Genomic DNA, 23,110 nt, shown 5'->3' on the forward strand with positions numbered 1-23,110 from the left:
TTTTCTCTCTCTCTCTCTATATATATATACATATGTATATACATATACATATATGTATATACATATATACACACACACACACACACACACACACATATATATATATATGTATATATATATATATATATATATATATATATATATATATATATATATATATGTATATATATGTATATATATATATATATATGTGTGTGTGTATATATATATATATATATGTATATATAGATATATATATGTATATATATATATATATATGTATATATATATATATATGTACATATATATATATATATATATATATATATATATATATATATATGTGTGTGTATATATATATATATATATATATATATATATATATATATATACATATATATATATATATACATATATATATATATATACATATATATATATACATATATATATATATATATATATATATATATATATACATATATATATATATATATATATATATATATATATATAATATCACAACAATCATAATCCTCATAATTAACAAACTTAAATAACAACGTAGATGAATAAAATTATCATGAACAAAAATCTCTACCATCATAACATCAACTAATGTGGGTCCATTGACTTAAAATTTAAAACTCTAACCCTACAAAACAAGTATGAAACGCCAACAAAAATTATATACAATCACAAAAATTAATTAAATAAAATAAAGGGGAGAGAAGACACACTATGGGTTTAAGGATAAAGAAAGAGGAAAAAGGTTAGATTTCAAGAGAAAATGAAGAGAATGGAGCTCGAAGAAAATGTGATTTTGTCGAGCAAAATGGAAAAAAGGTTTTGAAAAATTTATTATCGGCATAAAACTACTGAGATTTATTCAGCAATTCTAACATACATAGAACCTTTGACAATGTTTGCAGTTTTACTAAGTATAGACAATGTCATTTACTTATGTTCAACAAAAATCTTCCCAATCATAGGGTCATAGTCTGAGAATTACTAATAGGCTATATTTTATGTACGACAGAAAATAACAATTTATTGAAGTGCAAAACCCCGCAAATAGAAAATAATTTATAAGACAAAAATTCCCATTGAAAATAAATTCATGTCTCAAACATTTATTTAAATGGCATTAGTATAGGATTTTGGGTTTACTAAGCCATTACTATTTACTACGAGTAGAGTTGTTTGTTAAGATTATCAAATTTGCTTGGGGTTAAGTGTTTCGAACCGGTTTAAAATCAGATTTAGTATACACATTATTTTCCACACATTTTAAAATTCATTTGAAGTCGGGTCAAAATATTATTTGATTATAAAATCGGGTAACTATCGAATCGTTAAATATATTTCGGACATTTTGAGCAAAAATTCCAAAACAACCCCTAATTTGTTTAGCATGAATCAAATCAAGTAACACAACAGTATTCTATTCTTTTGTTGCCAATAGAAGTGTCTTTCTTTTTAAAATCCCAGAATTCAAAATCAAGGAGAGAGAGAGAACAAGAAGGAAAAACACAGAAGAGAGAGAGAAACACAGAGAGAGGAATGACGATGGACAGAGAAAAGGAAAGAGAAATCGAGCTAGAAAGCGCAATGTACACTAATTGCTTACTTTTAGGTCTTGATCCCTCCATTATCGGTCTTGTTGGCACCAATACTACTCCTAGAGTTGGTCTTTTCCGCCATTCTAATCCTAAACTTGGTGAACAACTTCTTTACTTTATTCTTTCTTCCCTTCGCGGCCCTGTTCAATCTGCTAAGGTACCCTTTTTATGATTTAGTTTATTGATTTGGGTTTATTTTGTTTTTTTGATTTTGACCCAATTTTAATTTTCAGGATTTTGATAGAGTATGGCCGATTTTTGATTCTGCTCAGTCGCGTGATTTTAGAAAGGTTTGTTAATGAATTTCGATTTCTTATGTATGATGACAATTGGGTTTGTTTTGTTTGAATTTGGAATTCAGTCATTGTGATTTGATTGGGAATTTGATGAGAATTGTTTGTTAGGTAGTACAAGGGATAATTAGTGAACTTGAATCTCAAGGTGCTCTTCCAAGGAGTAATTCTAGGGTTTCTTCCCTTGCTACTTGTTGCGGACCCAGGTTGGTTCCCTATGCTTTTCCTTGAATCTCATATTTTTACTCTATAGTAAATGTATGACTTGTGAGTGCCTGACTCGGGTAAATTTTGGAAAATGCCATAATGTTGGTCCAAAATAAAGTGTTTATAAGTGTCCTACCCATGTCCTAGTGTCGAGGATCTGACACGGGAAGTAGAAATAATGAAGATTCGGAATACTCCAACATTGTAAGCTTCTGTCACAAATCATAGTTCGAGGTGAGGGGGGAGAATCGTCTATGTAACTATTTCATAATTTATTTCCTAGGAGAGGTTACATGTAAATGTTGTCTTATCCTGTTGAAATTTACTTTTCTTTTCTTGATTGTTGCCTCAACCAGGATCATTGCAAAATTCATTTGATTTTATGACATAAATTTAGAGATCATAGGTCATATTGTAGTTTGAAATTCTGAGTTACTTAGGCTACGAGGATGAATACTTATCCCTTAAGAACACTCCCTATTTCCCTATGAAATTATACCTTGTATTCAAACTTGTAATATTAATTTGTGGTTGGAAAATCTGACAAAATATTCGTGTATGGAAGAAATGAGTGGATGAGTCATGAGATGTAGAGAAAGAATATATTTGTGGATGAGGTCAAAGTGAGAGTGATGTACATTGTCAAAAAAGTAAATTGTACAAACTAAAATTGAGGAGGGAGTAACATCTTTTGTCGTCCTTTCTATATTTTAAAAAGGATGTCTTTAGACATTATCATTGCGTATCTTGTAGTTATAGATCCACTTTTAGAGAAATCTTACTGAATATTAGGTGAACAAAGATCTCGTTTTTGTAAGGTTATAGTTGATGGGCTATCAGAGCTTTTACCTTTTCTTTTCAATTCGTAACATAATATGTAATTAAGGGTGTTTGTTTTGAGGGATAGTGGGAATGAAATATTACGATGAGATTTGAAAAAGCCTCTTGTTTAATTAGAGCAATGGACATAGGAAATGAGATATGTCTCTTGAGACGGGGAGAAGTAATGAAGTATAGGGTTGTTTGGGAAATGAGTTTGAGTGAGATTAAAGGTGAAAATCCACGATGGGAATTAGATGAAATGTCCTTCAATCTTTTAATTTGAGATAAAGATGAAATTGTTGGTTTAGATTGTTATTAAAAACAAAGTCACCGAAATGTCCTTGAAACATAAAAGATGGTGGATTGAAAAATTACATGACCTAAGTTTTAATGAAGGGTATAATAGTATTCCCCCCCTCCAATTGTAACTCTCACCAATCTCGTCCTCTCCTTTAGACGTAAAATGGTGAGAATTGGGGACTTTAGAGCTGAGACTTATAAGTCTCATTTTCATTCCTCTTCGGTCTTCACCAAAAAAGGAAAATATCTATTTCCTTCTATAGTCTCATTCTTACCCCCAAATCTCCTAATCAAACACCCTAAATCCCAATAGACTTATATATATCCAAAGGCTACTTAATCTTTAATGAAATAAAGGATGACATAATTTGTTAGTGCATATTGTCAATTTCTTATATTAATCTATTCTCATCCATCACTAAACAAAGACATGACATGGAAGTCTCAAATATCATCAAGTCTCACCTCGAAGTTTCCACATTTCCATTCATTTGCCAAACAATTCCGAAGTTGTAGTCAGCTGGAATATTTTTCCCATTGTCCAAGATTGGACATTGATCTCTTATTGTTTAGGGAATTTATTTAGGGGTTGTTGGACTATCATTTTGGTTATTTTTTTTTGAATAACTATCATTTTGGTGTTTCACTACTTCATGATTTCCGTTTGTACAATATTATCTAATTTAGGAGTTTTTTACTGTAATTACCTTAGGATTTACGCACTTAGAAATTAAAATACATGGTAATAAGTATGTACAAACTTCTATAATAAAATCTTAAGTCATTTCACTTGATGCATTAATGATTTGGGCATTTGTGTCTTTAGTAAAAAATTCCTATACAAAAACATTCTATTACCCTAATGCCAAGTGACTCAATTTGTGGGGTTTGGAGGACTAGATCTACACAACCTTACCATTGTAATATCAAAGAAATTGTTGCAAACTTCATATGCAAGTTCACATAAATAAGAAGCACAAATTATTTAATGAACTATTTTGCTATAGTCTAGATCCTTAGAAATAAGTTTTTGGTTTCATTGAAAATGGATTTAGGAAGAAGATTTTTATAAGCCAAAATATTAGGAACTTGGAAGCAAAAGTTATGTTTGACTTTTGAGGCAAGAGCTTAGTTTGGATCCTAGCGTTTTTTTTATGGGCACCTTTGCAAACAAAGATTGAGGTTTCTTTTCTTGTGTGAAGGATAGTGCATGCGACTTTGGTAATCAAACGATTATGCGGTAACAATAGGGGTGTTCAACTGGATACCCGACTATTGGTAAACTTGGGTACCCAGTTAGCCGAGTAGTTGTTTGAACGGCCCATTAACTGATCCGATTTATCAGGGTAGTCGATTATCGGGTACCGTATAACACGGGTCGGGACACTGGGTACTTGCTATGGCATGATGACAAGAAATATATTTTTTTATTAAAGACAAGAAATAAATTTAACATGTCGAGAAGACCTTATTCCAGTCAGACCTTCTTCCCCATTCAAACCTTCTTTCATTTTTCCTTTCTTTTCTCTCTTCTCCCCGTCAATGGAACTCCATACTCAAATCCTCCTCCCTTCTCCCACCTCCAACAACACCAACTAAAACACTAACATCAACTTTTCAGCAACACTCAAACAACAACAAATCCCCATAACTTTGTTTTATGCAAGTTTTTTCGTTCAACAATTTGTTCAGTGTAATCACAATTAAAGATTCAAACTGGACAATTGAAACCTCATCTCATTGCAAATTAGAGAAGATTTACATGGGATGATAAAGAAATTTGATAAACAATTAAACATGAGAATTCAAAAATTGGGGAGGAGAAATTATCTGCCATTGTCACAGCTTGAAGGAAGAAAGATGAAAAATCGGATGTTTAAATGCTCTTTTTAAGCTCTTTGCCCATCTTCTCAAATCTTAGGGTTTTTTCTAACGGTTTAGCAGATACCCACGAACAATTAAATAGTGGCCCATGACTTGACCCTAGAATAATATTTTTTGAGAAAATTGACTGCCATTTAGGTGTCTGGTCAAGCATGTCGAGGATTTTTGAACATCCTTAGGTAACGAAAGTGATGCGGTTATCGTAATGCCAATATATCGATTGAAAGCATGATATACTCCTTATATTGCCCGAAACATGGTATTTTATGCCTTAATAACGTGAGACATTTTGGTTTGTTTTTCTACAACCTTTAAACGCTGCTGATGCGATGCAATACCTTGTTTTTCCACTATGGTGCGGAGAGAAAACTATTTCCTACTTATTCGGTTATTCCATCCAAATAAAATCTTCCGTCATTCGTTTTTTGGTTGTCCAAAAATTTTGATTCACCTAAAATGGAAAGTGAGCCAGCCCTACCCATGTGAAACGTTGCATCAACTCTTCATTTACTATGTGATACGGATCTTTCTCCTCATTGACTCTTTCAATCTTTTTTCTTTATGTTATTGCCTCACTGTTGACCAAAACAACTTGCCCTGCATGATAAATCTCAACATGCGGGCCCAAGTTTACAAGGAATAGTTTTTTGGATGAAGGAACTAGGTTCATCCTTTTTCGCTGTTGTGAAGATATTGGAGTTGGAATTCAGTCTCTTCTGGCTTCTTGTAGTTTTGAGTTTGTTTTGTAAAAGCTTTTTTTGGTCTTCTGTTGCAGAATATAGGCACATTCAAGTTGTTTTATCCAATGCTCTTTTCTAACTTGGATAGACTCTCCTAATGTATCTCTATATCAGTTTTATGCATCTCCTAGTTGCAATTTAATTTTTCCTGTGACTGCAGATTTGTTGAACTTTTATGGCAACTGTCTCTACATGCCTTACGTGAGGTTCATCGACGAACTTTTCCAGCTGATGTTGCTTCCAATGCATTGCCTAGTTCCCTAACTGATGTGGCATTTTCGCATGCTGCTGCACTTCTTCCTGTAACAAAAGTATCTCTTTCATATTTCCTTATTGAGCACTCTTTTGTGCCTATGGCAAGTTCGTGTAGGTAAATATCTGTTGGGGTGAATAAGATATGTCTCATTTTTTATAGGCGAGGATAGCTCTTGAACGGCAGCGGTTTCTGAAAAATGCAGAAAGTGCCGTCCAGAGGCAGGTGATGTGGTCAAGTTTGGCGCATGAGATGACTGCAGAGTATCGTGGTCTCTGTGCAGAAGAGGTATCCATTTCTATTATATGATTAATAATGCTTTTAATTTGGGCCAAAAATATTTTACCTTATCTATCGTAACTCTTAATCTTTCTTTCTTACTTGGTGCCTTTGATTCTCATGTTCTTTCAATTGTTCTTTTAGGCATTTTTGCAGCAAGAGCTTGAAAAACTTCAAGATTTGAGAAACAAAGCCAAGATGGAAGCAGAAATATGGGATGAACGCGCACCTGGCTCTAGTCAAAGTTCTCATTTGGTCTCCAAAGCTACTCGATTATGGGATTCCTTGTTATCTCGTAAAAGTAAGTGAAGGTTACTATTTTTGTTTAAATGTCTGTACTTGATGCTGCAACATTTATTTTCTTTGCCTATATTGGAATTCGGTGCATATATCCCTTCTTATTGAAAGAGAATATTGGGCTTTGCATTTCATCATGTCAAAGTTTTTAGGATATCATTTGGATGGTATGCATATATGTTAGATCTAAACCCTGTGAGCATTTGATTTGATCATTGTTACTAAAATTTCGATTTTGATGCAATCCGGATCGTAGGTAGGATCGCAACGTTTGTAAGATCTTATGATCCTATTTAAAATAAACTTGAAAGGTAAGATCATAACATCCAACGATTCGATCAAGTAATATAGTCTCTATTATCAATAAGTTTTCTTATTCCCGTCTTTCATTAATATTCGTTACATACACACATATGATCGATATTGAGCTGAGGGACTCTTTGTCCGCATCCTCCTTTATGGGTATGGTTTTCCATCTTTCATCCCTCTATAGACATGATCATAGTGTCCACAAGCGGGATACACCGAGTATGATGATGATATATGATGATATATTCAATTATCATAAAGTCTTGAATAATGAAGTAGCTATTAACAATTTTTTTCATTTTATTATTGAAAATGAAGTCAAAGTAATTTAGAACCACAAATATAGGATCCTGCGATTGGGTACTAAATATATTAGCTAATTTAAGCTCATTCATAGGATCCTGCGATTTGATCCTAATTCCTAACCCTCTGAACGATTTTAGGTAGGATGAAATTTAGTTAGGAGGAATTTATTCATTGGAAATTGTTTAGCCTTCCTAGTTGTTGATATGCTATATATTTTGCTATTGATGTGCAGCTAGCTACTTTGAGAATATCAGTCTGCATTCCAATTTTTTGTTATTTTTGGAGCTGACAAAACATGAATAGATCCAGGGAACTTCTATTCTGCATGTTGAGTGATAAGTCCATTTGGAATGCAGCAACATAAGTTAAATGGAAACGAGTTTAGTTGTGAGCCTTTTCATGTTTTTCTATGAATTTTCGCATTTGATGAGCTTCTTTCACCACATATTGTTAACTGTTGAAATTGCTGGATTTGACATCTGTTTGTTGACTTTCCTGAATTGTGACTTTGAATGATTTTTGTGCTTTAGCTATAATGTATGTGTATGCTCGTTCTTCTTTGGGTTTTATGGTATTTGACATGGTGCTTATTCTGTTGTTATTGTGGTTAGGCCAGCATGAAGTTCTTGCATCAGGACCAATAGAGGATTTAATAGCCCATCGAGAACACAGGTACCTATCTATCCTTGCTACCAGAATTGACCTTTAGTTTCCATGTGATGCTTTACATCGCTTCAAACATTCTTTCAGGTATCGTATATCTGGTTCGGCTCTGCTTTCTGGTATGGATCAAAGCTCACAGGTTTTGTTGGGGGAGCTTGGAGACCAATCAATAGTTCATCAAGATGAGGAAGAGCCAATTGATGTGTCATCCGCCAATTTGAACAGAGAAATGTCAAGAACAAGTGTAGATTCTTCCCATTCGCAAACTAACAAAGATAGTCTATCAGATGACAGAGGTGGAAGAGGTCATCCGACTGTTGATGTTGCTGAAATCCTAAGACGCTGGACACATGCCTTGCAACGAATCCATAAGCAATCACTTCAATTGGTATCTTATTTACCTTAAAAAGTTTGTCAATTCATTAATGTGACCAAAAATTTGTGAGCAATCACTTCAACTGGTATCTTGTTCAGCATAAATAGTTCTCTTACAATATTAAGGTGACTAAGAATCCAATAGCAATCGCTTGAATTGATATATTTTTCCTTTAGAAAGTTTTGTTAATTTATTAATGTGATCTGAACATTTTTTGGTAATATAATTATTTGAAAATTTTGTAAGACAGTAATTTGGTGTTTGTTACTGTACCATATGTTTCAGGCAAAAGCTAATGATGGAGAGGGTCCGGAAATCCTGCGAAGTGCACAAGCTGGCGGAACAGGTCATGCTGAGTGTTTAGCAGCGACTCTTGTTGAACATCGACAGCACTTGGCAAGCATACAGGTAATAAAGTAGCAGCGTAAACGCATTGGAATTTGGATGATGAGTAATTTGGTCTTTCCCTGTCCCTAATTTGACTTACTATTTTTCTCTTTGAAACGAGAACTTGAGTTATATATAATTGTTTCTCTCTATCACTTGAACCCTCTATCCTCTGTTTCGATATATTTGACTGCTCTTTCTTTCTAGTTTTTATCTATTCTTTCATTCTTTTTTGCCCACGTTTAAGTTAGTGTCACCTGGAATTGGAAAGTCAAATATGAGATGGTGGGAGTATTTTTTAGTCAAACGATTAATGTTGCACTATTCGCTTAATGGAAATGTTCTGGTAAGATACTACATGCAATTTCTGTAGTGCATGATTTATAGAAGCTATCACATGATTTTGATGATATCAAATGTATAAACCTTCCTATTTTGATTTTATTGTCAATCTATAAGTTAAAATTTAGTCAAGTGTGATCCTTTTTTGATTTGTCTCAATGTAAATTATATTAATATCAAACTTTTATAAAATTTTAACTAAGCACAGTTATAGATACTCAGGATTAATAGTGCATCAACAAGTGTGCAAAACCAAATGGACATTTGATTAGAATAGGAGGGATTACAATTTATATTTGAAATTTTTGTTGAACTTGCTATTGCCACTGTTCAGAAGGAAATAACTTGTCAAAAAAAAAAAATATATAATCTTAAAAGGTCTTACTCTTTATTTTTAGGGAAATTCCATGTGGTAGCATTGAACTTTCATGAAATGCTAGTGGTAGCACTTTTGTAAGATTTTTCCACATGGTAGCATCCAATTTATGCCTTATCTATTTGCCGTAGCATTTTCCGTTAAAATTTCCGTTTAATTCACTATTTTGACATTTCTACCCTTATTAAGTGTTGGTTCTTGTCTTTATAAATTGCCCTAGACATTTGAGAGCGTTGATAAATTAAACGGTGAATTAAACATCAAAATGTTGAATTAAATATTCGAGAGCATAAAAATGGTTTAGAGCAAATTATGAAGACAACAACCTAAGACTTAATAAGGTTAGAAACGTCAAAATGGTGAATTAAACGGAAATTGACAAGAATTTAATGGAAAATGCTATGACAGTTAGATAAAGCATAAACTAGATGCTACTATGTGAAATAATCTTACAAAAGTGCTACCAGTGGCGTTTCATGAAAGTTCGATGCTACCATGTGGAATTTCCCTTATTTTTATGAACAATTACATGAACTAGTTGAGTACCACAAAATACACTAAAGTTAAAGAATTCTGTGGCCGTTGCTGCCGCTGGGAAGCTTTCCTGATGATGAAATTTCTTTCTCATTGGTCCTCCATGTCTCCCTATTGCCTCGTTGCTGTTGTAGATGAACTCAGCCCGCTTAACTGTGAAAAAGGATCAAAACATTGAACAACATAAGCATCAAAAGTTTCAGGTGGCTGCCTAGTCAAGTTGCTGTAAAGCAGCTGAGTAAACCACGAGCTTGCCATGATACTCTGAGCAGCTGCTTTCTTGTGACATAAGAGCTTATTGATCATTCTTTATATCAGTAGAGCACTCTTGGCCTCCCATCATTCCCTCTACCCTGTAAACTGATGGTCTACATTTTTCTTGACCTCTGATCACGAATCCAATTATTCTGTATTGCTTGTGTGTATGCGTGAAGCAAGGCTATTTGCCTCTGAATTTTTTATTTTTTGCATGAGGCGTTCCAGCATTGTTCCGATACAAGTTTTTGTTAGAAATTATAGATGTCAATTTTGGGGGATTGTTAATTTGTTAGTCATAGTTTGTAAAGTTGGTTATGATGTTTTATCATTGTCCAGAAGTTATTGGGATGGGAAATGTCCACCCTTTAGTAGCAGGCTATGAAGATTAGTTGAACAATTTTTGGTTTAGATATTTGCACTCTAGGCTTTTGTAGTTTTGTTCTGTTATCCTGGTGCTTATGTTGTGTGTTTTCAGCTTCCTGTTTGTAGTGTAAGTCTTTTCATCATCTTATCTGGAAACTTCACTTTCAATTATGCATACAAGAGAAGTAAATTATTGTTTTTCATGGAAAAACAAGTGATTTTAGAATCTTTTTGACCCATCCTATTTTACTTGATCCAGTTCAGCTTATGTAAATGTTGTTAGCCTTTAGCCAATGACAGATTGTACACAAGGATTGTTCATAACTGTTCATAATAAAAACATGATATTTAATTGAAGGTAACATGATTCACAGGTGTTAATAAATCAACTGAAGGAAGTTGCCCCTGCCATTCAAAACTCTATTGCAGATCTCACTGAAGAAGTCAACAATGTTTCCTCTAGTTTTCCTTTAATGAATAAACTTTCTGGCCAGTCTAATATGCCTGTGCAAACTCAAAACAGTGGGAAGACAATGGTGAATCTTTTTCTTCTTTTTTTGCATTTGATGTCAAGAAAAATGGAAATTCCGGCGTAGATAAGTTGTCATTTGATTTTCGATACTCATTGTATTTATATTTTATCAAGGTTGGTCGAACCGATGATATTTCTGAAGTTACATCAAAAATGTCCAGTGTGCATCTCGAGAAGGTGGTCGCAAGCCCAACTTTAAAGCTTCCTCCCTTGTTTAGTTTGACACCTAATTCAACCGGGAAAGTGGGAAGCGTCCAAAAGAGTTTCTCATCTCCAGTCAAGCCTGTAGATAATTTATTAGAAAGGAAGAGTGTTGACAGTGCATTATTGAATAATACAATGGATAATTTGCCAGAAGGTATTTAGTGTAGCATTGGCTTTTGGTTTCTCGTTATGCCTTATCTTTTCATTTCTGGCTTCTTCTAACCTAATATGATCTACTATCTAAAATCTTGCGCTTTTGCAGACACAGATTCTTTATATGTTCAGAAGTTTAAGCGGTCAGTCCGAGATGCTGCTTTGGCGACAAAATCATGTGATTATGAGTCCTCACGTGATAGCCACTCAGAAGATGGTTCAGAACACTTCTTTGTGCCACTTTCTGCTTCAGGGACTCCTTCTCTGGGTGCGGAACAAAGGGGATTTGTAGGTAGGACCGATCGATTGTTTGCATCTGAAGCTGAATCTTTCCTTGGGAATTCTATTCTTGACAATTGTGGAGGCAAGAAGTTTGATGAGTCTGATGCTTTCAATGAATGTGACTCACTCTCTGAATATGACCGAGTAAATGGGTTTTTGTCATCTGCTGCGTGTTCAAATTATGCAGCTTCTGAGTCTCAAACATCTTTCTATGACCTTGATGACACTCCTGATCAAGTCTTCTCTCCGCCTTTACTAATGGAAACATCGTTGCTAGCAGATTCATATGAAGATTTACTTGGTATGATCAAGGTTTTTTACATGTTGCTTTATCTATGTGCTTTCTTGTGTTAACTTTATTTTTTCATGTCTCCATGAAAGCTTTCTGTCTTCCTAGATAATTTGAAATACAATATGGTCTGAGTGAGGCACTAAGAATTTCATTAGCCTGTAGGGTAAAATATTGGCTAAGAAAATCGTTGAAACTTTTGTTCCATAGGGAGTTGTGTTTTCTTGGTCCGGTCAAATGCTTTTGGGCACTACAATCTCTTACACACTTGTTCTTCCTGTATTCGTTTTGGACTGTCCCCTTGATCCTTGCTCTCTTTGGCTCTTGTATCAAGGCTCAAATATGTGTAGCAGTTTGAACAAATTCCTTTTTCTTTGGTAGCATTTTGTCTTTGCCCTCCTCAACAACAGTCAACAGGGCCTTTTGTTTTCAAGGAATACTTTGTAGTTTGTACTTCCATCATCCTTCTTTCTCTCTTTTTTCCCTTTAGAATTTTTTTTTCCTATCAAAGGCAACCCCATTTCTTCGTTTGAAGCATGAATTGAATGTTTTCTTCAAAATTCAAGGCGGTGATGATTGACAATGACAAGAATCTTTTATGAAGAATAATATACCTGAGGTTTATCTGGTATCAATACCTAATAGGCCTTTGACGTGACTGCTTAAAGGTTGATTAGGATAGAGTCAAGAATTATATAACGTGTATATTTGGTTATGGTAAAACGAGGAATTACACTTGATTTTACGCCTTCTCTTCGCCACTAGGGGGACCATGTTTGGTAATTTCTGCTAGACGATCACAAGCTACGAAAATTTTCAAGAACTTCTCACCCTGATTGTCGTCACAACCAATCCAATTTATTCTAGGTATGATTACGATTGGGATCCAAATGACTATGGGCTTGAGCTGCGAGAGTTTGGGGTGAGATAATTATCTGGGTAGATGATGCAATCATCCAAATTATGAAGATCAAAGCTGTCCATTAGACTCATGATTTATACTTCTATGAAGCAGTACAATTTGCTTGTGTCATGATTTCAGCTGTAGAATTTTCTTCTGAAATGATTTGAGCTTTAACTTACGTAACTTAATTTTTTGAATCTTTCTGGTGGAAAATTAGTTTATTGCCTGTTTGTTTTAGAAATGCTCTTATGAAATTTTATCAATTTTACTTGATGCAGCTCCACTTTCAGAAACAGATGCTGCTTTAATGGATCATTAGTCAGTGTACTTTCTGTTTCGGGAACACTTTTGTTTATATCCCTACGTCTCAATGGTTCTGGGTTGAAATATCCGTGATGTTTGTTTCCAGATTATGCATTCATTTCTTCTATACCAAATCGGGAATGTGAATACACATGCAAGCATAAATTTGATTAAAGCCAAATTCTTGGCCTCGAGTTTAATGAGGTTGGGACAAATGGGATTTTAAAGTCATCCCGCTTAATGGTGACAACGAGACAGGGTTGCGAAGCCAGATGGTTGTAGTTAGCTCAGCTTAGGCTGATGCCTCTTGTGTTGGTCATGGCTATGAATCAGTTACCATCCTGCAAAAGATTTGTACAGCAGTTGTGTTGCAAAGGAAATCGGAAATGGTGTGTGCAGTGTGCTGTATGATAGATTTGTGTATTTTGTGGTTTGTTTTGCTGGAGAGCGTGCTATTTGTTCTGGGAAAGAACGTTTCAAAAAGAATTTATGTTTTGATGAAGCGGATATTTTCCAAGTTCTTTGATAATAGGCTGCTGGATTCATCACTGAAGATCGTTCATTTAACAAGATTCAGTATGATTGGTGTTTAGGATGTATTGCATTAGGTTGTATAATTGTATGATTGTATCCCGTATGTCGAACGATTTTCCCCTTTCTCAAGTCTCCAGATATTGTACGATACATTTTGTAAACATAAATTGATACCTACACGACTGCGTGTCATGTATTAGTTTTTTTGTTATCATGTAGCGTTATAGCATAACTACTTTGGAGCTTTTTTTTTTTGAAATTTAAGAGCAAGATTACTCCAAAAATTGACATTGAGCACATTCTATATACTTGTACTATACTGGTTCACTGATTTACAAAAATCTCGAGTACATTTTCGTTTTTCACCAGTTCACATTCTATATACTTGTAATATACGAACGACAGAACGAGATCATGCTAAGATATTTGTACGATACAGAAATCCTCATGTTTAGGCGATCTTAAAATAAATTGACTTTAATAGCTCAACTAAGTTCAATTACACTGGATTTCTCAAAAGTTTCTCGTCACCGGGCATAATCATTCTTATTCCATTAGTCATATCGCACATAAATGCTTCTGCCCGTACAAGTGCAGCTACTCTTTTAATAGCTAAAGATACTTAACCCCGGATTAAATTTATTGTTTTCTCTCGTTTACACGTTTCAAATATTGTTTTATTCTTTCAAAAATAAAACAATAAAAATACTCTTTCATTGAGATTGAAGTATTATGTAAATAGCTAAACTTTGTTAGCATCCTTCTGAGAAAGTTTATTTATCATTTTATAAACTGAACCATAAATCATTAATAATGTTACAAGTTATAAACAAAAATATAACATTGTTAGTAATTTTAAATGGCATTGTTATGAATTTTTTTTTTTATCATTGTTAACAAATAAAATTTTACATGGTTTTGTATATTGAGGTTCATTTGAACTTGCTTTTAGGCGTCTGGTTTGTATCGCTGTGTTTCGCTTGTTTTTCTTCATCTCAAGTAAGGTTATACGCGGGTATAACAGAAGAGAATGCATCACCATTAATCGCACAGACAAAGCTATATGAAACATCAGTATCTTCATCCAGTAACCGATGGTGTTACAATACATCAGTATCTTATCCAGTATCTACATAATACGATATGTTCACCACCTCTTGCGTCTTCTTCCATACCAGTAAGCAAAGCCAGCTATTGACGCAGCAAATATAACCGCAGCACCAGCATGGATAACATGTAACGGCTTCTCCGCTATACGAACACAACTTTCAACATTGACACCAATACCGACACTAGGTGATGGTGGCAAGTTCTTGCAGATTTCAGCACAGAAGCTCATGCCTTTAGTTTCTAACTCATCTATGTTTTCGACCAAAGGCCTACGTTTGGTTGCTGTCGCTAAGGCTTCATATTCTTCTTTGTCTCCACCTTCAAGGAAAGATCCGACAAGGCGGCCGTCTTTTACCCAATAAGCTCCAAAGCTCTTGCCTGTATAATCACCAAAATGGACTATCTCCCCTGTGTTATCCCCATAAAACTGCCAAGATAGACCAAATACTCGGGAATAAAAGAATGGAAGATAGTCAAAGTCGTCAGTTTTCTGAGGTTCCATTATCGCACTGACAGCATGCTTTGCTGTCCTCCTTGCAGAATCAACATGTTCAAGTCGACGGATTTCACCAAACAGTTTAACAGGGAAGGCTGCCACATCTCCAACTGCATAGACAGAACTGTTGCTAGTTTGCATTTTTCCATTGACCTTGATCCCACCCTTCTCTATAGATAGTTGGCCTTCAAACAAACTAGTATTGGGGCGGATTCCGATTCCCACAACAACCAAGTCAGCAGGTACACGAGTGCCATCCTTTAGATTGACAGCCGTAACCTGTGTATTTTATAACAATGAACAGTTAGTTTTAAATCATCAGTTAGTTTTAAATCATTTGGATGAATCCTATAGGTTTAAGTACTGCTAGGCATAAAATGGTGTGTATGATGAGTGTGAACCTATGATATTTACCTTCCCACTGGAATCGAATTCAAATGATGTTAAGACTGTCCCTTTCACAAACTTCACTCCTTTATCTTTATAATAATCCTCATAATAATCTGCTATCTTGGTGGTAAATAAGCGCGGCACTGAAAAAATGAATTAATGAACAGTGGAAAATGTAAGATAAACATTGCTTGGAATTCTGTGGAAATTGAGCTTTGGCCAGACCAAGAAAGGGGATAGGGAAGTGAAACCCTTCATATATGAGGCAGGAAGCCAAGCAATCAACCATAGGGACAGGGTAAGACGCACCCCCCCGCCCAAGGGGTTTCTTTTTTTTTTTTTTTTGCAATAGTTAAATAAAAAGATTGATAGTATAGAAGATGGCAAACAGAAATGGATGCCCAGTGCCATAGAGTGGCTCCCCCTTAGGTGGGTTTTTGGAGTGATGTACGCAGCACAATCCTTGTTGGATAACAAATAAGTTATTTTTGATAGACCCTTGGTAGCAAATATCATTAGCAACTTAACATAAATAAAAAGTGCACATGATTTTATGAGAATTTGAAAATAGTCCATTATAATTCAACACCAAAAAGCTATAAATCTTTTAGAAGATCATAAAAAGCTTTTTTTTTTAAAGAAACCTTGCATAACGCTGGTTTCAAGGGTAGCGACAATTTTTAGCATCATCTGAGATCTCTTTCAAAATATGTAATATATGTATGGTCATTCGTTTTTTTAATAACAGGTTAGAAATGAAATAATCCTATTTGTTTTAAACACAAAATAATCACTTTTCCATAAGGAAATAATATATTATTAGCTCTTTTGTTTCTTCGTTGTTGGCAGATTTGGGTGCATATCAATGTATATTGGTAAACTCCTCAAAGTTGATATATACACTATCAACGACTCAAATTAAGAGAACTTTGCTTAAAAAGCAAGTATAATGTCAATATCAATATTGACATCCATATTTTTCAAGAAAAAAATATTTCTGGAAAGCTAATATAATATTTATGCTAACTTGTAAGTACTTACTGCAGTGAGCCTCAGGAAAGATCATGGTTACGTTGATTTTATTTATGACCAAAGATGCAGCACATTCCATCCCTATATAACCACCACCAATGACTACAGCATTTCCGCCAACACAAGATTGCATCACTTGAGAAAGCTTGCTTGCATCAGCAAGATCACGCAAATAACACACATTTTCAGCGTCTGATACATTCACGCCAAATTCTTCAAGCTTCAAAGCCTAAAGTTGTACAAAAACATATATGAGCACGTGTAATCAATGTTTCAAGAAACACACTGTGTTGCAAATACATAAATGTGAACCTCAAAGCTTTCCTCCAAATGCAATTTTAAGATAAAAGTCAATCATCCTTATTTCATCTGGTCAATTGCTTCCATCATAATTAGTAAAGTTAGTGATAAGGTGGAAGGATGATTTGAAAACAAAAGTCAAGAAAATAGGCCTCCTGCTCATTAGGGAAACTACAAAAGTTATAAACAATAATGAGAATATAAGGTGGATCATAGATGACACAAGAATGGAATGCAATAAACAAAGAAGAATAAGCTAATACCCGAGCACCAGTGGCTATAATGAGAATCTTGTAACTAATTGTCTCCCCAGTTGCTGTCAACAGAGTTTTCCGCTTCACATCAACAGACTTTACACGAGTGCCAAGAACAAGTTCAATGCCTGGATTCGAAGATGAAATTCTTATATGTAAGCAATATCTTTTATGCCTGAATTTGTTGCATTACTTTCACATTCAGCCAGAAAGATATGCGAAGCACAGAACCACGTGGAAGATCTTTAACCTCAAGCAACATCCCACACTTCCAACAAATTATTAACAAAAAAAAATATCCTCAATGCCAAAATTAAAGTAATCTCCGCCTTTTCCTAGCTTCAGTATTTAGTTGGCAGTTGACGAGCTTTAAATATATATCCTGTTTGGCAATCAAAAAGCTCTTGGGCGTGTTTGGTTGAATGGGAGATATGATTTTTTTTATTGGTCAGATCGGTTAACAAAATCAACTAAAGCTTCAGCTTAATTACTTAACAGACAAAAGCTGTTCAAAACTTTATCCATCATTTTCTTTTAATTCCTTGAGTCTTCAAGTGAATAAAAAAACATATATAACCACAAACCCCACTTTAATATCTCCCGTACCTAGATCAAACTCTATTATTCCACAATGACTTTCTTTCTCACTAGTCAGAAAAACAGACAAGGAAATCAACATTAATACAATGCCTTTTTAGAATAAAGTTTCTACCCGGGCAACGTATGGACTTCCAATTTCATATATGCAACTCAACTTTGCAATAATGATGGATATATTTTTTCATCTTTTAATTATATATATATATATATATATATATATATATATATATATATATATATATATATATATATATATATATAGGGTCAAGTTCCAGTGAGAACCAAGCTTATATGAGAACCGTGAGAACCAATATTCCTGATAAAAATGTGTTACTTTTTTAAAGAAAATGTGTTACTTTTGGACAAAAAATGTGTTACTTTTGTTTTAAAAAAAGCGGGTACTTTTTAGCAAAAATAGTGTCATTTTCATAAAAAAAATATTTTTTTCAAAAAAACAAATATATTACAAAATAACACGTTTTTTCCAAAAAGTAACATCTTTTTATCTAAAAAGTAACACCTTTCTTTGAGTTTTTTTCTTAAAGTAACCCTTTTTTGCCTAATAGTATTGTAAAAAAGAGTAACACCTTTTTGCCTAAAAGTAACACCTTTTTAGTAAAAAGTAACACTTTTTTGTCAAGCAGATTGGTTCTCACGGTCTCATATAAGATGGTTCTCACTTGAACTTCTTCCTATATATATATATATAGGAAGAAGTTCTAGTGAGAACCATCTTTATACGAGAACCGTGAGAACCAATCTAGCTGACAAAAAAGTGTTGCTTTTTTACTAAAATGTGTTACTTTTAGGCAAAAAAGTGTTACTTTTGTTTAAAAAAAAAAAGTTGATACTTTTCCTCCAAAAGTGTTACTTTCAGAAAAAATTCTAAACAAAACTCACAAAAAAGTGTTACTTTCTACATACAAAAGTGTTACTTTTCCGAAAAAACGTGTTACTTTGTATTAACTTTTTTTGAAAATAACACTTTTTTGCTAAAAGTAGCAACTATTTTTTTAAAAAAAGTAACATTTTTTTGCCCAAAAGTAACACGTTTTTATCAGGTAGATTGGTTCTCATGGTTCTCATATAAGCTTGGTTCTCACTGGACTTGACCCTACATATATATATATATACACACACAATCGCATGCTAATCTTTGTCCCTTAATCTCTTTCTCTGTTGCTCACATAACGTCTAAATGAGGCAAATGTCATGGAGTTGACTATTTCACAATTAGTTGAAGCACTTGCAGTTTCATGAGCCATATAACAAACTAATCTAAAAGTCCTACATAGCATTCCACATTATAAATGCACCACCATCCTATAGATGCTAGTCTGTCAATGTATTCAATGTGTCAAAATTGTTTAACACTTGCTTTAGTTTCCAATATGAGCTTTCAACCTTCAATGAATAAATGACAAGACACAAAAGAATTCCAATTTGAAAATTATTTTCACACCATACTTAGAAGTGTCAAACTGTCAACATATTTGAGAGAGAACATTTTTCTCTAACCATATTAACATAACAGAGTGCATTAAACTAAGAACAGCAACATAGATATCAAATCTCAGAGTTCAAAAAAGTTGGGTTGAGAGTGGCTATACCATGTTCGTTATACCATTTTGTCGTCAACCTTTCCTCATTCAGACCAACACATGTGTGAAATGATGGAAGGCGTGCAGGAGCTGCAAGCATGAGTTTTTCAAACAGCCAATACAGTCATTTAGATAAGCCCAAATATCAAGATTAAAAAGGCAGTATTACAATTACATTCTTCAAGAAACTACTGTGATAATCTAGGACATACAACAATTCTTAGGCTTTCTTAGATGTTTAACCTTCTCGAGTATTATCACTATTCACAAGAAATTACCTTCTCAAGATACAGTTTGCTACTCCACTGAGGAAATTAATCTTTGCATACCCCTTTCACAGAAGTACAAAAATTTATAAACTCTTTCAGTTAACCTAAAGCCTTCCTAGCCTTACAAGAGGATAGTAAATTTCTCTGAAGATATAACAAGAAAGCTAAATGCTGAATCTCCTTTATTTTTAACTTTTTAATCTGTTTTGGGGATTTCTTAAATGGTTTTGCATAGTTTCACATTCACACCATGAAAATAAAAATCTCCTCTTATGGCTTTCATAACTGCAGTACCAATTAATATGATTTTGGACTGTAGAGCAATGTATTAAATCTATCTAAGATATTAAATAACAAGTTCAAAAGTAACCAATAGTACTACTATTCACCAGAATAAAAAATAAGCACATGTTTCCTCTAACCACACAAGTAACACAAGACGAAGGTAGTATATCCATTACATCAACGAGCATCCAGCAGTTCAAAGGAACAAGAGACTACGACTTCATATAGATTATAGACTTTGTCATGTTGTCCAAAATCCAAATGGAGAACGTCACAAGACTACTTAAAAGATAAAGGCACTGGTATAGCACAATATTTTTTTTTGTGTCATGGTGCAAAAGCCTACCTTCAGGAAGCAAAAACCCTTTGCTTAATGCAGGCCTTTCATAAGGAGCAACCTGGGAAGAATAACAGAAAACTCGTTCAATTCATGTTATAGAGCATCCACATTACTTCATCCAAATACAATAGTATCATAAAAAACATTCGTGGAATGTTTTTTGAGAAACTTTTGGGATTTTGTTGTCCAGAAACAGCATTATCTACCTCCAAAATATGAAAATTGCAGAATTCAAATTAGGTGTGAAAACCCATTAATGGAATGCTATGATTAAGATGTAAATGCATCTGTTATGTTCTTTCATCAAACAAGTTTCCAAGAACACGATACAATTTGGAGTTTAAGAATTTAACTATTAGATTTCCCCGCTCAAGAAAAGAATTGTTAAATGGAGTACTGCTGAAAGCCTGAAACTTGATGAAATTTCTATTCATTAATAAAAAGTTGTGATTTACATGTAAATGGATCTGCTATGTTCTTTCATCAAACAAGTTTCCAACACCATGAAACACTTTTGAGCTAAATAATTCAAATATTAGATTTCATCGCCCCAGAAAGAAATTAATAACTCCCCTGAAAGCCTAAAACTTTTAATTTTTCTTTGTACATAAGTTTTGTTGAGCACCCATTCCCGTGCATGCTGTATGAGCTACAGGAGCTCTGTAGTTAGACATGGTATGCATCCTTAGCCATACGGCCACGACCAAACTAAGTCGACAGAATTTGGTCCAGGCTTTTGTGCTCATGCACTGTTCAGCTGGGCCAAGTCCTGATTCCAATAGCAAGAAAACACTGCTTTGAAATTACCACAGTTATGCCATAATTCTGTTCCAGCAGTTGAGCCCTTATCTGAAAATGACTGGTAGATTTATGAATTATCTGTAAGATACAAACTTGCACGTTTATGAGGATTATTTATTCCCCAATAGTCTTAAAAGTGGGACATTGAGAGGGTTGACTGCTGGAGTATTAGAAAGCCAACTAGGGTTGAGTATTAGATAACTAATTCTCCATCATTGAGTACTCCCTCTTATGGAAACTAAGAAAAACATCAAGGGTGATCAAAGATAATTAAGATGCTACGGTAACAAGGATATAAAAGAAATGCACTATAGGATCTTTTACCACTTAGGTATTAAACTTTTGGGTCATGTAAATGATTCATGAAACCTATGATGTTCAGGTTGTCCAACTTGGAAGGTTGGACTTATCAAGCTCTACTATTCAAGACTCGGGGACAAAAGTTGTGTAAATCCAATTAGTCAATTAATGCCAAATGGGGTATTGTTGAAACACAATGATTCATTGTTTTTATTATAAGTTGACGATTCATAGTGCAATGGCCGGGAAGCTTGTCATAACACCCCACAAGATGCCACTTTCAAGATATCAAGCATTTTCGCATTGGTTTGTTGTTCTTGCGTTCTCTCTTGAACTATTAAAGCTTAAAGACTCTTGATCAACTTGCATATGATTCTAGAGAATATGACCGCAAACCCAACCACATAGAAAACTTTTGTTCGATTTTGTAATTATTTCTCAAGAATCAAAATTGCATACTTCAAATGTTTTAAACAATCAAAGATTAGAACAAAAAAAAGGTAACAAGGGGTCCCACTTAATTTTGTATATTTCAAACTTTTTTCCTCATAATATTTGAGATTTTGCGACACTTAATTTTTGTATGAAGTTAACTACTTAATCTTAAAAGTTTACACTATCAGTTCAACCCACTACAAAAACTTTCTAATTCCACCACCATCTACTTGCTCTAGTTTATCTCTATAGACTAAAAAAACTATCCACTAGTAAGTACTAGTCACTCGATAAGTATTAGCACACTTGACTCTCCAAATATCAAAATAGAAAATGTAGATCGTGTAACTGTAAGCAGTTAAATTCAATACATTCATCAAATTTTGATCGCCTGAAAATCGTGGCTACAACCTGAATTCATTCACCAAATGAACTAATGCAAATCAAATGCTCCTATCTAACTTCTCAAGCTAGATATATGTAAGAGAACCCTCTTGGAGAAAAATGCATATCATTTTAAGCATGATGAACTCCCCCATTATCTGATAATTAACACTCGTTTCATAAAAGTTTTTAAAACCTCTTGTTCAGGATCGAGATTTAATCAAACCCTAATCTACAGACAACAATTAAGCCCAAAACTCAAAAAATTAAAAGATGAATGCGGTCATATTCAAATTGAATTCAACAATCACACAACCCAAAAGGAAGAGTAAAAAATCGGCAAAACCCAGAAAACAAAAACCATAACACGAAAGAACATAACATCAAAATTGAAATTGAAAAAAAAGGGAAAAAGAGAAACGAACCGATTCTTGAGAGATGATACAAAGTTCACCAGGAGAAACCCCTTTCTTGGTGAATTCAAGAGCAGCATAACCAGCAGCAACTCCACCGCCCAAGATCACGTACACAAAAGCTCTACCCATAGTTGGTTCTCCAGATGAATGGGGATCATATAATCCCAATCTGTTGCGTTGACGAAGAAATGGGAACGGAGATATAGAGTCATAGGGATAGGCTCATACAGAGTTATCAGACTCTACGCCCCACACGCCACACATTTCTAGTTGTGCTCTATGTTCTTCGTTTGTTTTTTTTCTTTC

The 23,110-nt window shown here is 34.1% G+C and overlaps 2 protein-coding genes across 2 annotated transcripts; one reads left to right on the top strand and one right to left on the bottom strand.

Annotated features, from left to right (window-relative positions):
• The first annotated feature begins 921 nt into the window (after positions 1–921).
• On the top strand, positions 922–14,075 carry LOC130818192 (AUGMIN subunit 6). Its single transcript, XM_057684256.1, has 13 exons — positions 922–1,758; positions 1,835–1,891; positions 2,006–2,100; positions 6,008–6,158; positions 6,263–6,388; positions 6,524–6,680; positions 7,903–7,963; positions 8,042–8,342; positions 8,616–8,738; positions 10,965–11,126; positions 11,237–11,480; positions 11,589–12,062; positions 13,233–14,075. Exons 1-13 carry the CDS (start codon positions 1,543–1,545, stop codon positions 13,271–13,273), a joined length of 2,208 nt encoding a protein of 735 aa, XP_057540239.1. The 5' UTR covers positions 922–1,542; the 3' UTR covers positions 13,274–14,075.
• Positions 14,076–14,809: 734 nt separating this feature from the next.
• LOC130818193 (monodehydroascorbate reductase 4, peroxisomal) lies at positions 14,810–23,088 on the bottom strand. Its single transcript, XM_057684257.1, has 7 exons — positions 22,814–23,088; positions 20,475–20,526; positions 19,584–19,664; positions 17,383–17,501; positions 16,829–17,048; positions 15,812–15,930; positions 14,810–15,676 (listed from the first exon to the last, which is right to left on the bottom strand). The coding sequence occupies exons 1-7, from the start codon at positions 22,931–22,933 to the stop codon at positions 14,939–14,941; spliced, it is 1,449 nt and encodes a 482-aa protein (XP_057540240.1). The 5' UTR covers positions 22,934–23,088; the 3' UTR covers positions 14,810–14,938.
• Positions 23,089–23,110: the final 22 nt, after the last annotated feature.

The sequence above is a fragment of the Amaranthus tricolor genome, chromosome 7 (assembly GCF_026212465.1).
Source record: "Amaranthus tricolor cultivar Red isolate AtriRed21 chromosome 7, ASM2621246v1, whole genome shotgun sequence".
In the NCBI taxonomy this organism is placed as follows: Eukaryota; Viridiplantae; Streptophyta; class Magnoliopsida; order Caryophyllales; family Amaranthaceae; genus Amaranthus; species Amaranthus tricolor.

What these genes read in the sequence shown, in the direction of transcription:
- LOC130818193 (XM_057684257.1), bottom strand. Translation starts at nt 22,933, where the DNA reads ATGGGTAGAGCTTTTGTGTACGTGATCTTGGGCGGTGGAGTTGCTGCT. An exon ending in CTTTCCTGAGGCTCACTGCA is followed by an intron (nt 15,931 to 16,828) that starts GTAAGTACTTAC and finishes TCATTTTTTCAG; the next exon opens with TGCCGCGCTTATTTACCACC. An exon ending in AATTCGATTCCAGTGGGAAG is followed by an intron (nt 15,677 to 15,811) that starts GTAAATATCATA and finishes TAAAATACACAG; the next exon opens with GTTACGGCTGTCAATCTAAA.
- LOC130818192 (XM_057684256.1), top strand. Translation starts at nt 1,543, where the DNA reads ATGACGATGGACAGAGAAAAGGAAAGAGAAATCGAGCTAGAAAGCGCA. An exon ending in ATAAGCAATCACTTCAATTG is followed by an intron (nt 8,343 to 8,615) that starts GTATCTTATTTA and finishes CATATGTTTCAG; the next exon opens with GCAAAAGCTAATGATGGAGA. An exon ending in AGCACTTGGCAAGCATACAG is followed by an intron (nt 8,739 to 10,964) that starts GTAATAAAGTAG and finishes CATGATTCACAG; the next exon opens with GTGTTAATAAATCAACTGAA.